Genomic DNA, 14,372 nt, shown 5'->3' with positions numbered 1-14,372 from the left:
CAGGTGTAGTCTCACATGAACCTTTACAGCCTTCAGGTGTCATTAATGACCAGAGGGGCTCAGGGATAAAGCAAGCAGAGCTTCAGGAAGGTTCTCTTTAGTTTATCTGCTGAATGAAAGGAGTTTCATTGATGGGTTCAGACGGAGAGTTGAGGATGATGCTGTGTGTATTGTGTGTGCAGTTTGGAGGGATTTTGATGAATGTTGCAAGAGATGCTGAAGCTCATCGTGACTTTAATTCTCTGGTAGAAGAGCATGTGTCTGAGACAGAACCTCTGAAATCCACCAGAAATCGTGCTGTTCCTCTCAGAACAGTTTCCGTGACCTGCAGTGCCTCTGCCATGGAGGTGCATGTTAAAGCTGATCTGTTTAACCTCGGCAGTCCTGTTAATCCTGAACATCTGACTATAGGAGAGCACTGTGGAGTGACCAAGGTCTTGTCTGAAGAGTTCATCATCCACACTGCTTTAACTGACTGTGACACACACTACTGGGTAAAACACACACACACACACACACACACACACACACACACACACACACACACACACACACACACACACACACACACTATTATGTAATGATGTGGAAACTGTACATTTGTAACAGTGCTACAATGTTAATAACTGGTTGTGATCATGAACTTTGGCTTTGCTGTGATTTTTACTTTGTTAATAGCAGAAGCTTTAAACTTAATCACATCACCCCCTGTTTTGTGTCCAGCTGACGGCCAATACCCTCATTTACACTAACGTCCTTGTGTATTCTCCTGTTCCATCTGTCCATGGTGTGATTAGGCAGGAGAAGACTACTGTCCCCGTGGAATGTGTTTACAGAAGGTATAGGAATGGTTTTGGTGGAGGCATGAAAATATTCTCACTTTATTCTACTGTTTTATCAGTGAAGTTCAGGTGTAAATAATTTCTACTGAAAGCTGAAATCAACCTGTGCGGAACCAAATCTCAAAGTCTCTAAAATCACTATATTTCTCCATCTGTGTACTTTATCCCCTCGTGTTCTCTTCTGCACACTGCTGTGCCACATGACTGAGAACTGCATGAATGTGAAGGTGTACCTATTAAAGTGGCTTCTGTGTGTATGTTTTGTGTGAATTCTAACAGCTGCATATTCACTGTTCTCAGTGTTTTTGTGACGTTCACTGTCTGTCAGACAGAAGAACGACTCCAGAGGCCAGTAGAATTCCTCAAACTAATCTAATCTAAAGAGTGTTTAGATCGCAGCTCAGTAAGTCTCAGGATCAGCTGGTGGAATTCGACCTGATGGAAATGAGTCCGCTTGTTTTAATAACCTGTTGATAATGGAGTTATCACAGCATGAAACCTCCTGAAGTTTAAAAAAACAAAAAAAAAGCTTCAGTGATGTGTAAGTTGACCCTTTAATACAGACTTAAACACCTTCCTTTAGTGACACCCTAACCCTTGTTTAGTTTTTTTTTATATGTACTTTAAAGTACATCAACACGGGATTCAATAATCATCTTTGCTATTACACATTCAGCCACAAGTCACCGTCAGTAGAATACAATCATAATAAAAGCACATGGAAATTAAACGGTTGTTAATCAGTCCTACTTCTTCAAATCATTTTTATATGCTGCCAAAATGATCCCATGTTTTGTTTTGTTTTTTCTTTAATGTCTCCCCAACATGCTCTTGTACAAAGCCATTTCAATCTTCCCATCAATCCAATCTTTCAAGTCTGTGGTTTTGGGAATTTCCAATTGCGTAAAATCCTCCTGGCAGCTGTAATACAACCAATCTTAATTAAACACATCTTTTCTATGTTGGGTATCGCTGATTTATCTCCCAGAAGTCATAATCGTGGTTCCACAGGTATGTTAGATCCCATCCACTCTTTATTACTCGCAGAATTTTACACCAAAATGGGTGAACTAAGGAACATTCCCAAATCATCTGTAAATAAGTACCCTCTTCTTCCTTACATTTCCAGCATAGATTATTTACATCCTTGGTTAGTTAACTAACGTGTGTGTTTCAGGAGGTTTGGTGTTGACAGTGTCTTGGTTGTCCCCACATGGCTCCCTCACCTGAGTGCGCACTCTGCTGAACACTCCTTACACTTCACTCTGCATCTGATGACCAGTGAGTGAAATGCATGAGTTTGTTTATAGTAAACAACTGTTCATTACATCATTTCCTGTTTTGTGTGTGCAGCTGATTGGCAGGCAGTGCGAGGGGGTGTGTACTACCTGGGGGACCTGATCAACATGGAGGTGTCTGTGTTTGCACCTGCGCTGGAGCTGCAAGTGTTTGTTCAAGATTGTGTTGCTACGGCAACCAGTTATGTGAATTCAGTCCCCAGATACAAGTTTATACAAAACGGGTCAGAAAGACACACACACACACACACACACACACACACACACACAGGCGCGCACGCGCTTGCTTACTTACTTACTTACTTAACCCCCACCCCCAGCTGTTTTATAGACGGACAGCAGACGAGCTCCAAGTCTCACTTTCTTCCCAGAACTCGGTCTGATAAACTACATCTTCAGCTCCACAGCTTTATCTTCAGGCAGGTGTACAGTACTCAGGTACGCCTTCAGTACACATACGCATGCATGCACGCACCCTCACTCTGGTGTTTAGTGTTTTTACTGTGTTTTGTTCCATTTCCCAGATCTTTATTAGCTGCAGCCTGAAGGCTAATCTCCAGAGTTCCTCTTCCAGCAGAGCATGTTCCTACATCCAGGGAAGGTTCTGAATTTACACACAGTCACACAAAGTTTAAAGACACCATGAAACAGCTGTGTGTGTGTGTGTGTGTGTGTGTGTGTGTGTGTGTGTGTGTGTGTGTGTGTGTTAGTTGGAGGTCAGCAGATGGAGATCACTCAGTGTGTGAAAGTTGTCACATGTCTGATATCCTTAGACAGCAGCAAAACAATGTTGAGCGACGACACACACAGGATGGTTCTGTGCAAATGAAATCTGAAGAACCAGTGCATAGAACCTCTGGATCCATGTGGAAGACCTCGAAAGATGCTGCAACACACGGTGTGCTGGACGAACATTCATTTACCTAAACATCCACAATGACCTGTGTGTGTATGTGTGTGTGTACAAGCTTCTCGGTGCTGCAGCGTGTGTGTGTGTGTGTGTGTGTGTGTGTGTGTGTGTGTGTGTGTGTGTGTGTGTGTGTGTGTGTGTGCGTGCGCGTGCGCAGACTCCTCCGTATTGCAGCAGGAGGTGCGTGTTGGCCCTCTGTCTCTCTCACCCTGGAGCAGTGAGATGTCACCCCCTACAGTGTTGGAGGAACATGTCACTGGTGTTCTGAAGCTGTCTCGCACACTACAGGCAAATACCTCCAAAGCAGGTGTGTAAACTTTTAAACAGAAAGTAACTGAGCATTTTTTCCTTCTGGCTCTTTAAGCCTTTAAACTGCTGTAACAGGTTTGGAGAATGAGCTCTTTGAGGAGAAAGCTGTGAGCAGCGTGAACACAGAGAAAGGTATATCCTGTACACCTGGCAGGGTTGCCAGCTCCTCTGTTATCCAAGTATTTGAGCTGTGTTTAATTTACTCAGTTATATTCTAATTGCGTGAGTGTCTTTTACATGACCATTAAACCAGAGTTCTTGGTCGCACCCACTCCTGAGCTCCACCTCATTATGACTCCACTGATGTTTACTACACCAGAATCCTTCAACACCATGTTCCAAACAAATTCAACAGCAGCAGGTAAAGTGCGTTTCATCTCCGTCTGAATGTCCTAACCACAGTCCTCAGTGTGTGTGTGTGTGTGTGTGTGTGTGTGTGTGTGTGTGTGTGGGGTGACTAGAGATGTGATTTCTTTTTGTTCCTGATGCTAATGAGATTCCTGAAGGGGCGGAGTCATGGAGCACAGTGGGTGTGGCTGATGTAGGCGGTGTTTGGACAACTCTCCACACCATGCGAGTTTAGACACAACAGCACTGTGATGTAACATACTTTAAAAATTAAACCTTTCAGACTGAAGCAATGTGTCTTTATTTTCACACACACACAAACACACACTTGCTCACTCACACTTGACAGATTGAATTTCACAAAGTTCATTTCCATTTATCCATAATTTTACTTACAATACTACAATAATGTGTACGAGAAGCTTCAGTGTACCACATCCACTCTCTGAGCTCTGATTGGCTGACACGGTCCTCTAGGCTGTGATTAGTGGATTATTATTATTTTTGGAAGGTAGTGGTAGAGTTTGGCGCATCTGATTATGTAGTTGTGTTTCTGCTCTTTCTTGTATATTGTGATTGGCTGCTTAAGGTGAACTTGGTGCTTGTGATCCCCTCCAGCAGTAAAGCTTACTTTGAAAGGCTGTGATTGGTTGGCTGGAGTGAGCCAGTGTTTGCAGTGCTGCGATTGGCTGCCTGCGAGATTCGGTATTGTTCGCGGAGGTTGCGGCGACGCTGGTGCTCGTTAGTGACCTCCATCACGACATTGTGAGGAAACCAACCGGTCGTCTGATCCGAGAGCCGAATCCCCTCCCACCAACCTACACCATCACAATAATGAATAAGGCGAAAGCAACACAAAACACTAAAATACACAATATACACACACAAAAAAAACAGTGCACACACACACACACACACACACACCACTGAACATCTCACGTACCCTCCTTTGTTTTGCGTATAACATTGATTATATCAGAAGGTTCTAGGCTGAGTTCATCAGCCTGTTTTGCAACATACTGCTGGATGCACTGGACCTGTGGGCAGTCTGAGACACACACACACACACACACACACACACACAAAACAACTGAAATCAGACTTGAATATATAAATGTTGTTACTTAGCTGTGTGTGTGTGTGTGTGTGTGTGTGTCTAAAGCTCACCCCAATCATCATACACTCTTTCTTCCTTACTCTCGGGTCTGATAGTGACAGACGGAAATGCTGCCATCCACCGGTGCAGGTCTGATCTACAAGAAAGAACAATAGCTGAGTGTTCATTTGTATATGTAGGAGTGTGTGTGTGTGTGTGTGTGTGTGTGTTTGTGTGTGCACGTGTGTCATACTCTGTGTTAGCCTTTAGTACACGCTCACAAACATTGCCCTGGTGGTTCTCCAGCAGTATTAAACAGAAGGTGTGGTCTAACTGAGTCCCTCCCTCCAGGGGCTGGACCTGAACCAGAGAGCGGTGGGCGTGGTCAAGAACCTGGAAGCAATTTACACTGCTGAGAGAAAAAAAAAAATGAAGGAAAAAGCATGTTATATTTACTATTGTATTTGCTGTGTGTGTGCACACGTACCTCCTGCGTGTTATGATGATAATGTCAGTGAAGAGGAAGATGTAGATGGGGCTGAAACGGAAGCGGAAGCTGAACATTGATCCTCCTTTAATGAGCTCCTGCAGCTCACCCTGTTTCTCCAGACATCGTGTTCGAGACACCAGAGGGATCGCCTGCAGTATTATGGGATGGACAGGGTCACTGGGTAATAAAGAATGGGAAGACTGCAGAGTGTGTGTGTGTGTGTGTATATACATGAATGTTGTTTAGCACCTTGAGTTTGTCGAACTGCAGTATAGTGGCAATGTGTATGAGCTCCTCCATCTGCTTCATCTGGCCCACCTGTGTATTTGCCTCTTTGATCATCTACACACACACACACACACACACACACACACACAACTAACAGAAAGCATAAACACTCTTGTATGTGCACCAGGTGGATAAACTCTATGTGTGTGTGTGTGTGTGTGTGTGTGTGTGTGTGTGTGTGTGTGTGTATAACCTCATTCACTGTAGTTAGAGCTCTACAGGCTGTTTTTTCCTCTTTTGAACCCTCCACTGTGTTCTTCAGAATGCTCTACAATTAAACACACAAACACACAAAAAAAACAAACTGCACTGGGGGCTCACAACACTGTTTGCTGTGTGTGTGTGTGTGTGTGTGTGTGTGTGTGTCAGAGGTGGGAAGTAACTCTGGGAGTTTCTCCTTCACCACGGTCTCCACCGGCTTCATCAGGGACAAACTAACACTTATAAAGTACTTATTAATTTTTATCTCCACATTATCTGTGTAAAGCTGCTCTGAGACAATGTTGATTGTTAAAAGTGCAACACAAATAAACATGAATTAAATTGAATTGAAAAGTAATGAAATACAAATACTTTGTTACTGTACAAAAGTAGGTTTTTCTAGTATTAGTATTTTACTTTAATATTTATTTTGGACAACTTTTGACAAGCATCCGGGTGTCCAAGCATCTAGGCTATTTAGACCACATCTCTGTTATGCTAATTCCAGCATACAGACCGTTCGTCAGAAGCTTTAAAGAGGTCCTGAAACGGATGAAATCCTGGCCAGAAGGAGCTACTTCTGCTCTTCAAGACTGTTTTGAGTGCACTGACTGGAACATGTTCAGGGAGGCTGCAACCAATGGCGATTCCAACTTGGAGGAGTACACATCATCAGTGACCAGCTACATCAGCAAGTGCGTTGATGACATGACCATCTCCAAGACCATCACTACACGCTCCAACCAGAAGCCGTGGATGACAGTGCGTGCACTGCTAAAACAAAGAGACTCTGCTTTCAGAACAGGGGACAAGATGGCCTTAAGAACAGAAAGGGCCAAACTGTCCCGTGCCATCAGAGAGGCGAAGCGCGCACACGCAAAGAGAATCAACGACCACTTCCAGGACAGTGCAGACACCCGGCGCATGTGGCAGAGCATCCAGGCGATCACGAACTACAAGACATCACCTGCTTATGACCATGATGCCTCCCTCCCAAATGCATTGAACAACTTCTATGACCGGTTTGAGGTACAGAACAACATGGAGGCGAGGAAGACCACCCCTTCTCCCACTGACCAGGTGCTCTGTCTAACCACAGCTAAAGTGAGGAAAACTCTATGCAGAGTTAACCCACGGAAGTCTGCTGGACCTGACAACATTCCTGACAGAGTGCTCAGGGAATGTGCAGAACAGCTAGCAGATGTCTTCACTGACATCTTGAACATCTCCCTGAGCAGTAACGTTGTTCACAACGACCATCGTCCCCATGCAGAAGTCGTCTACAGTCTCCTGCCTCAATGACTATTGTTCCATCGCACTCACACCCATCATGATGAAGTGCTTCGAAAGGCTCGTCATGAGGCACATCAAGACACAGCTTCCAAACTCACTGGACCCCATGCAGTTTGCGTATCATCCAAACCGTTCCATGGATGATGCCATCTTCATGACCCTTCTTCTGGCCCTCACCCACCTGGACAACAAGGACACGTATATACAAATGATGTTCATAGATTTCAGTTCAGAATTCAACACAATCATCCCTCAGCACCTGATTGAGAAGTTGAGCCTACTGGACCTGAACACCTCTCTCTGCAACTGGATCCTGGACTTCCTGACTGGGAGACCTCAGTCAGTCTGGATCAGAAACAGCATCTCCAGCACCACCACACTGAGAACTGGGGCACCTCAGGGCCGTGTGCTCAGTCCACTGCTGTTCACTCTGCTGACTCATGACTGTGTAGCAATGCACAGCTCAAATCACATTATCACATTCACAGAGGACACAACCATTCTCCACTGATCATCAATGGATCCTCTGTGAAGACCGTCAAGAGCACCAAATTCCTTGGTGTTTATTTGGCGGACAACCTCACCTGGTCATTCAACACCAGCCCCATCACCAAGATCCCAGCAGCGTCTTTACACACACACACCCCACACACACCCTGCACACACACCCCTCTCGCACACACCCTTCACACACCCCTCACACACACACCTGTCACACACACCCCTTACACACACCCTTCACCCTCCTGCCATCAGGAAAGCAGTTCCAAAGCATTTTCCCCGCAAGCCATCAGGCTCTTCAACACAGAAATTAAAACCTTAAATGCAACACACATTTAATCACAATGTCTTTTCTTTGCTCAGATATAAAAAATAAATAAATAAGCTTTAAAATACTTTTTAATCAGTAAACATTTGTTTACCAACCAAACAGCACCAAAATCCACCATGATTCACATAATTTACCGTCTGGGGTCAACAAACACACTGACGCATTTTTTGTTTTGCCTTTTTTTCCTCATAACGATGAAACTAACATAAATTACTGTCTTTTTTTGTTGTGCAGATAAGAACAATACATCATTCGAATCTGTAAAAGGATCTACTTTTATTTGTGTTCACTCATAATAACAACAAAACGCTGTACCTTTGTAAAATAAAGAAAACAGACAGAGGGCGGTCTCTGCCGTCTCTGTCATCTCTCTTCACAGACACACAAATAAAACAATCTGAATCTCAGTGAATATTTGCCTCACAGACATAAATATATGTATAGAAAACTCAAAAAGTCTACTATGAAATAAATCAATTCACACAGAATATCAAATATTCTCTGATTCTGTAAAATCCGTATGTAAGTTAGAAGAGGTGCAATTTCTCTGGGGTCACCTCAATAACTGTCCGTGTGGAAACATAGCAAAGGTTCCGTTTGGTGTCCTGATGATGTGCGTAATTTAAAACACCATAATTACTTTAAAACAGCTACAAGAATATTTTGTCTTCATGCTATAAGTTGAGTTTGGTTTCACAAATAATAAACATGCATTTGCATAAAGCATTAATATTTGTCCATGTCCATGTTGATTAGAGTATTAAACATTTCAAAGTATTAATTTAAGGTACATTTAGTTTTTACTGAAGTTCATTTTAGAGCCCAAACTTCTTTACATTCACTCGAGTAAAAATGTGCAGTCAGAACTTCAACTTTTACCAGAATCTTTTTTAAACATGAGTGTCTGCACTTCTACTTAAATTAACCATGTGTGTACTTTTGTCACCTCTGGTGTGTGTGTGTTTGTTTGTGTTTGTGTGTGTGTATGTGTATATACCTGTATCAGGATCTTGATGCGTGTTATCCTCTGAAATGGCAGCAGCATGAAGGAGGTAAATGGCAGCCGATTACAGAGAGGAGATTGTTCTAAACGCCTCATAACTGTGTGGAATACACGGTTACCCTGCCTACACACACACACACACACACACACACACACACACACCACCTCATTACTTTGTTATACATGCATTTACACTGCTTACATACATAACAAATGTGTACAGCAGAGAAAAATGGAAGTGTGAAATACTGTGCAAGATAATGGACACTGTGTGTGTGTGTGTGTGTGTGTGTGTGTGTGTGTGTGTGTGTGTGTGAGTCGTACATTAGCTTGCAGTAAGTCTTCTCCTGATACACCTGGTTCCTGACATACTCCACGTACACAGAAAAGTGTGTATGCGCATGGTTGTAGATGATGTCACACACATCAGAGATGAGAACATCCTCATCCACATGATCCAGCAGATCCTGCAGGAACCTGTGTGTGTGTGTGTGTGTGTGTGTGTGTGTGTGAGAGTGTGTGTGTTTTGGTTAATACTTATTAAAGAGTTAAAGGAAATGATAATGATAATTACAGCACTGACCTTTGGCTGACCTCATGCACCTGCAGGGTGTTGGAGAAAAGGGACTTCTTGTCGTGGATGACGAGCGTGTCGTCCAGCTCCCGTGACCCCAGGAAGTGATCTCTGAGCACATTGAGTGAGCGGAAATAAGACGCTTCCGAAGTCACAACCTCAAACATGCACTAAAGGTCAAAGTTCAGAGAGAAGTTTAGAAGTCAGTGCTGAAATCAATGGCAAACACATTGCATTTCTGCATTTCGCAAACATCAGTCCAGAGTTCTGACATCCAAATCAGCAGCTGTCTGACGTTTACAGAACCCAACACGGCGTTGATCTTTACACTGCAACACTGTCACAGAGATCAGCCCTAAAATAAGAGTCGTACACACTCACTGTGTCTCTCTGTGTGTCTCACCTCTTGTCTCTGTCTCTCTCTGTAGGACAGTGTGTTTAATACTCCACTCTGCTTCACTGCTTCAAGATGCTGCCACAGTGTGACCTCCCCCCGCATCACACACTCGCTCACACTCCTCCTGTGGGGGCAGAGCTTACACACTGGAGCAACTCTGTACACACACACACACACACACACACACACACACACACACACACACACACACACACACACAAATTAAACCTACCTACAGTTCATTCATAAAGTTTGCCCTCTATGGAGAAACTAATTCAAACTAATTTTATTTCTCATGAATTTATACTCAGTTCCCCGTAATGACAAAGTGAAAACAGTTTGTATTTTTTATTGACTGTTGAAAATGAGCTCAGGTGACTCGTAATTCTCTTAATTGCTGAGATGTTTCTACATCTTGACAGAAGTCTACCTGTCAAAAAGATGTGTTAATTGGACATGATTTGGAAAGACACACATTTCTTTGTAGAAGGCATCACAGCTGACAATGCAGATCAAAGCAAAAACCAAGCCATGATGTCAAAGGAACTGTGGGACAGCAAAGTATCAGATCTGGGGAAGGCTACAAAACACTTATGTTGCACTGAAGACAACCATCGCTGCAGTGGGTTGCTGTGGGTTTGTTTTTCTGCAGAAGGGGCTGGGTGACTGGTCAGGGTTGAGGAAAAGCTGAATGGAGTAAAGTACGGAGATCTCCTCAACAAAAACCTGTTCCACAGTGCTCAGGACCGCAGACTGGGCTGAAGGTTCACCTTTCTACATGATAACGACCTAACACACAGTCAGGACAACACAGGAGAGGATTAAGGATGAATGTGAATGTTCTGGACTGGCCCAGCCAGAGCCCTGACCTGAACCATATTGAACATCTCTGGAGAAACCTGAAAGTTGCTTCTACCAAAACTCCTCATCCAACCTGCCCCAGCTCGAGAAGATTTCCCCTGAAGAATGGCAGAAAATCCCCCAATCCAGGTGTGTAAAGCTTCTTGTGTCAAACCCAAAAAGCATCTTATGGACATGTGATATTTCAGTTTTTTTTTATTTGAACAACTTTCTAGAATTCTATTTTCACTGTGATTATGGGGAACTGAGTGTAGCTTCCTGAGAAAAGTGATTGTAGAATCAGACTGTAACATAACAACAGTGAAAAAAGTGAAGGGTACATCACTCTGTGGGTGTGTAATTAATGACTGTACTTCAAAATGATCACCTTCTCCACAATGCTCACCTTCTCCACAATGGTCACTGCCACCATCACCTTTGCAGCTCACCTGAGTCTGATCACCGTTCCTGAGGTAGAGAGAAATAGAGAAACTGTAAGTTGTAGCAGCATTGTGTAGCAGTGTTGTGTAGCAGTGTTGTGTAGTTGTGTTGTGTAGCTGTTTTGTAGCAGTGTTGTGATGTGATCTGTGTTGTGTAACAGTGTTGTGTAGCTGTGTTGTGTAGTTGCGTTGTGTAGCTGTGTTGTGCTTCAGTGTTGTGTAGTTGTGTTGTGTAGCTGTTTTGTAGCAGTGTTGTGATGTGATCTGTGTTGTGTAGTTGTGTTGTGTAGCTGTTTTGTAGCAGTGTTGTGTAGTTGTTGTGTTGCTATGTTGTGTAGCTGTGTTGTGTAGCAGTGTTATTTAGCTGTGTTGTGCAGCAGTGTTGTGAAGTTGTGTTGTGTAGTTTTTGTAGCAATGTTGTGATGTGTAGCTGTGTTGTGTATCTGTGTTGTTTAGCAGTGTTGTGTAGTTGCGTTGTGTAGCTGTGTTGTGCAGCAGTGTTTTGTAGTTGTGTAGCTGTGTTGTGTTGCTGTGTTATGTGGATGTGTTGTGTTGCTGTGTTGTGTGTTGTGTTGCTGTGTTGTATGTTGTGTTGTGCAGTCTTACTCTTTTTTCTTTAGCCTCAATGTTTCTGCCTTGTTTCTGGTCTCCTGCAAAATAAATATTTATATTAATGATTAAAAGCTCTCTCTCTCTCTCTCTCTCTCTCTCTCTCTGTCTCTCTCTCTCTCTCTCTCTCTCTCTCTCTCTCTCTCTCTCTCTCTCTCTCTCTCTCTCTGTGTCTTTCTCTCTCTGTCTCTCTCTGTGTGTCTTTCTCTCTCTCTGTCTCTCTCTCTCTCTCTCTCTCTCTGTGTCTTTCTCTCTCTGTCTCTCTCTGTCTCTCTCTATCTGTGTCTCTCTCTCTCGCTCTCTCTCTCTCTCTCTCTCTCTCTCTCTCTCTCTCTCTCTCTCTCTCTCTCTCTCTGTCTCTATCTGTGTCTCTTTCTCTCTGTGTCTCTGTGTCTCTCTCTGTCTCTATCCGTGTCTCTTTCTCTCTCTGTGTCTCTTCTGAGGTGATGGTTAGAGCTCTAATATCTGCTAGGCTCAGGGCGGAGTTCGCATATTTTAAACTAACAAATAATCTGGATGGTTTTGTTCCTGGGCACTGAATGATGTCTTGTGCACACTTTAGTTGATGACCAGGATCATCAACTAATTCTAAATGTGTGATGTTTTAATTTGTGTGTCCTCGTTTAATCCAAGCGTCGTTTTTAATAGGTACATGAGCATGTTTTGTTTTTGTTGCATTTTTTAAATTTTTTAGTTTTTTCTTTTTGAGCATGTTATCGATAGTATGGGTACTAAGGTGGAATGTTAACTAAGTGAAAAAATGGAAAAATAAAGGTGTTTTAAAAGTCAAAGTCTCTCTGTCTCTCTATCCGTGTCTCTCTCTCTGTCTCTCTCTCTTTCTCTGCCTATGTCTCTCTCTCTCTATCTCTCCCTCTCTTTGTCTCTCTATCTCTCTCTTTCTTTATCTTTCTCTTTCTCTCTCTCCCTCTCTCTCTGCCTGTCTAAAACCTTCCCCCACCCCATCCTTCTTGTTTTTACCTGTTTTTGGTTTTCGTAATGGTGGACCAGGTGGAGTGCTTCGTTCGTCTTTATGATGTACCCGCAGTGTGGACAGGGGGCGGGGTGGGGGTATTGGTCTGGGGGGTGGGGGTGGCGATGGAGAGGCGGGATCAGATGGTTGGAGCTGTAGATATATGGGTTCCTCAGGAGGTGATGAAGAGGAGAACACCTCCATGCTCTCATATATACCTTCACTAGCTGCTTCCTCTCGTGGGCTGTGATGGAGGCGGAAACTGCGGCAACTGTAGCACTGATGCATTGTGGGAGATTTCACAGGAGAGCTTTCTAATATGGTGGTAAATACTGGGGATGAGTAGTGGGGTGAGTAGTAGGGGTGGTGGTAAATAGTGGTTGTGGGGGTAAATAGTGGGGTGAGTAGTGGGGTGAGTAGTAGGGGTGAGTAGTGGGGTGAGTAGTAGGGGTGAGTAGTAGGGGTGAGTAGTAGCGGTGGTGGTAAATAGTGGGGTGAGTAGTGGGGTGAGTAGTAGGGGTGGTGGTAAATAGTGGGTGTGGGGTAAATAGTGGGGTGAGTAGTGGGGTGAATAGTAGGGGTGGTGGTAAATAGTGGGGTGAGTAGTGGGGTGAGTAGTAGGGGTGGTGGTAAATAGTGGTTGTGGGGGTAAATAGTGGGGTGAGTAGTGGGGTGAGTAGTAGGGGTGAGCAGTAGGGGTGGTGGTAAATACTGGGGTGAGTAGTGGGGTGGTGGTAAATAGTGGTTGTGGGGGTAAATAGTGGGGTGAGTAGTGGGGTGAATAGTAGGGGTGAGCAGTAGGGGTGGTGGTAAACAGTGGGGGTGAGTAGTAGGGATGGTGGTAAATAGTGGGTGTGGGGTAAATAGTGGGGTGAGTAGTGGGGTGAATAGTAGGGGTGGTGGTAAATAGTGGGGTGAGTAGTAGGGGTGAGTAGTGGGGTGGTGGTAAATAGTGGGGTGAGTAGTGGGGTGAGTAGGGGTGAGTAGCAGTGGTGGTGGTAAATAGTGGGGTGAGTAGTAGGGGTGAGTAGTGGGGTGAGTAGTAGCGGTGGTGGTAAATAGTGGGGTGAGTAGTGGGGTGAGTAGTAGTGGTGGTAAATAGTGGGGTGAGTAGTGGGGTGAGTAGTAGGGGTGAGTAGCGGTGGTGGTAAATGGTGGGGTGAGTGGTGTGGGTGAGTAGTAGGGGTGAGTAGTAGCGGTGGTGGTAAATAGTGGGGTGAGTAGTAGGGGTGAGTAGTAGGGGTGGTGGTAAATGGTGGGGTGAGTAGTAGGGGTGAGTAGTGGGGTGGTGGTAAATAGTGGGGGTGAGTGGTGGGGTGAGTAGTAGGGGTGAGTAGTAGCGGTGGTGGTAAATAGTGGGGGTGAGTAGTAGGGGTGAGTAGTAGGGGTGAGTAGTAGTGGTGGTAAATAGTGGGGTGAGTAGTAGTGGTGGTGGTAAGTAGTGGGGTGAGTGGTGGGGTGAGTAGTAGGGGTGAGTAGTAGGGGTGAGTAGTAGCGGTGGTGGTAAATAGTGGGGTGAGTAGTGGGGTGAGTAGTAGCGGTGGTGGTAAATAGTGGGGTGAGTAGTGGGGTGAGTGGTAGGGGTGAGTAGTAGCGGTGGTGGTAAATGGTGGGGTGAGTAGTAGGGGTGAG

The 14,372-nt window shown here is 44.4% G+C and overlaps 2 protein-coding genes across 8 annotated transcripts; one reads left to right on the top strand and one right to left on the bottom strand.

Moving 5' to 3' along the window:
• The first annotated feature begins 8 nt into the window (after positions 1-8).
• LOC124379340 (zona pellucida sperm-binding protein 3-like) lies at positions 9-3,996 on the top strand. Of its 4 annotated transcripts, none has more exons than XM_046839634.1 (11): positions 14-494; positions 724-839; positions 2,020-2,123; positions 2,196-2,364; positions 2,461-2,578; positions 2,665-2,741; positions 2,914-3,038; positions 3,208-3,357; positions 3,435-3,491; positions 3,613-3,720; positions 3,856-3,996. In XM_046839634.1, exons 1-11 carry the CDS (start codon positions 114-116, stop codon positions 3,861-3,863), a joined length of 1,413 nt encoding a protein of 470 aa, XP_046695590.1. In that variant the 5' UTR covers positions 14-113; the 3' UTR covers positions 3,864-3,996. The 4 variants fall into 4 exon arrangements, with proteins under 4 accessions (XP_046695591.1, XP_046695590.1, XP_046695589.1 ...); XM_046839633.1 differs by having other exon boundaries at positions 2,851-3,038; positions 3,821-3,996; XM_046839632.1 differs by having other exon boundaries at positions 15-494; positions 2,851-3,038.
• On the bottom strand, positions 3,977-13,059 carry arhgef15a (Rho guanine nucleotide exchange factor (GEF) 15). 4 transcript variants are annotated; one of them, XM_046839636.1, is made up of 14 exons: positions 12,749-13,059; positions 11,768-11,811; positions 11,128-11,189; positions 9,888-10,038; positions 9,494-9,654; positions 9,235-9,387; positions 8,905-9,034; positions 5,775-5,849; positions 5,543-5,635; positions 5,291-5,442; positions 5,057-5,215; positions 4,875-4,960; positions 4,651-4,755; positions 3,977-4,525 (listed from the first exon to the last, which is right to left on the bottom strand). In XM_046839636.1, exons 4-14 carry the CDS (start codon positions 9,981-9,983, stop codon positions 4,335-4,337), a joined length of 1,401 nt encoding a protein of 466 aa, XP_046695592.1. In that variant the 5' UTR covers positions 9,984-10,038; positions 11,128-11,189; positions 11,768-11,811; positions 12,749-13,059; the 3' UTR covers positions 3,977-4,334. The 4 variants fall into 4 exon arrangements, with proteins under 4 accessions (XP_046695592.1, XP_046695593.1, XP_046695594.1 ...); XM_046839637.1 differs by having other exon boundaries at positions 5,057-5,212; XM_046839638.1 differs by having other exon boundaries at positions 9,505-9,654.
• Positions 13,060-14,372: the final 1,313 nt, after the last annotated feature.

Source organism: Silurus meridionalis, chromosome 25, assembly GCF_014805685.1.
Source record: "Silurus meridionalis isolate SWU-2019-XX chromosome 25, ASM1480568v1, whole genome shotgun sequence".
Taxonomy (NCBI): Eukaryota; Metazoa; Chordata; class Actinopteri; order Siluriformes; family Siluridae; genus Silurus; species Silurus meridionalis.
Note: the sequence above shows the minus strand (reverse complement) of the source record. Positions and strands in the feature narration are given on the sequence as shown.

Bases quoted from the DNA above. Each gene is read 5' to 3' on its own strand.
- LOC124379340 (XM_046839633.1), top strand. From the start codon at position 114: ATGAAAGGAGTTTCATTGATGGGTTCAGACGGAGAGTTGAGGATGATG. The intron at 2,742-2,850 runs GTTCTGAATTTA...TGTGTGTGTTAG, and splicing joins TGTTCCTACATCCAGGGAAG to TTGGAGGTCAGCAGATGGAG. The intron at 3,039-3,207 runs GTGTGCTGGACG...GCGCGTGCGCAG, and splicing joins GAAAGATGCTGCAACACACG to ACTCCTCCGTATTGCAGCAG.
- arhgef15a (XM_046839636.1), bottom strand. From the start codon at position 9,983: ATGCGGGGGGAGGTCACACTGTGGCAGCATCTTGAAGCAGTGAAGCAG. The intron at 4,961-5,056 runs GTATGACACACG...TCTTTCTTGTAG, and splicing joins GTACTAAAGGCTAACACAGA to ATCAGACCTGCACCGGTGGA. The intron at 4,756-4,874 runs GTGAGCTTTAGA...TGTGTGTCTCAG, and splicing joins AAGAGTGTATGATGATTGGG to ACTGCCCACAGGTCCAGTGC.